At 49.8% G+C, this 753-nt stretch overlaps 1 protein-coding gene across 1 annotated transcript in view; it reads right to left on the bottom strand.

Moving 5' to 3' along the window:
* Positions 1 to 753, bottom strand: part of LOC119592744 — a gene marked incomplete in the record, with an annotated part of 11,657 nt that overhangs the window by 1,272 nt on the left and 9,632 nt on the right. Inside the window, 2 exon segments of the mRNA XM_037941678.1 lie at positions 51 to 207; positions 334 to 753. Of these exon segments, the coding sequence (XP_037797606.1) occupies positions 51 to 207; positions 334 to 753 (577 nt within the window).

The raw sequence follows: 753 nt of genomic DNA, 5'->3' as shown, positions 1-753 counted from the left end.
ACACTTAAATGTATGTCAGTGTGGGTCTATGGAAATGCATTCTCTCTTACCTTTTCATGGCATCAGCCAGGTCTGGTGTGACAACAGGAATGGGGGTCTGTGTTGTCTCTGGATGGTACGGTGGTAAACATACATCCCCCTCTTGCAACTGTTGGCATGGGAGACTGTATCTCTCTGTTGTTCGATCAGGGAACACACTGCACCAACCTGGTAGAGTTTAACTTAGCTCATTATTTGTATTCATGAGAAAAAGTATATTTATTTATATTTCTGATGGTTCATTCACCTAATAAAACACAAATATAATGATAACTTTTTTCTCCACAAACCCACCTTTCCCATGGACGTAGAAGGGGTGGTCTGGTGGTGTGATGACCATAATGTCTTCTTGCTGGACCCTAACTGGTCTGAAATACAGCTGGCAGTAGCTTGGGGGGCCGGGGATGTGCGTAGAGGGTGCTTCATGCAGAATGCGCATCAGATGAAGGCCATGGGGGGCATAGCGCTGCTGATGTGTGCGCTCCAGTTGACCTAACTCTTCACTGAGTCTTGCGCTTGTGACCTGGCCTCCACCGCCTAGGACGAAATGCACACGAACACCAGACATGAACACAGACCAGACATTGGTTGGCCACTGATGCCCTGACGTAGGTTGGGGGGATACAGATGAGGGGCAGGGTGAGGAGCCATGGCCCATCCGGTCCCCTGGCCCTAGTCCCCCATGAAGTTGGTGCCCTGAGGGACCACCATGCA

Source organism: Penaeus monodon, chromosome 30 (genome assembly GCF_015228065.2).
Source record: "Penaeus monodon isolate SGIC_2016 chromosome 30, NSTDA_Pmon_1, whole genome shotgun sequence".
Taxonomy (NCBI): Eukaryota; Metazoa; Arthropoda; class Malacostraca; order Decapoda; family Penaeidae; genus Penaeus; species Penaeus monodon.
Note: the sequence above shows the minus strand (reverse complement) of the source record. Positions and strands in the feature narration are given on the sequence as shown.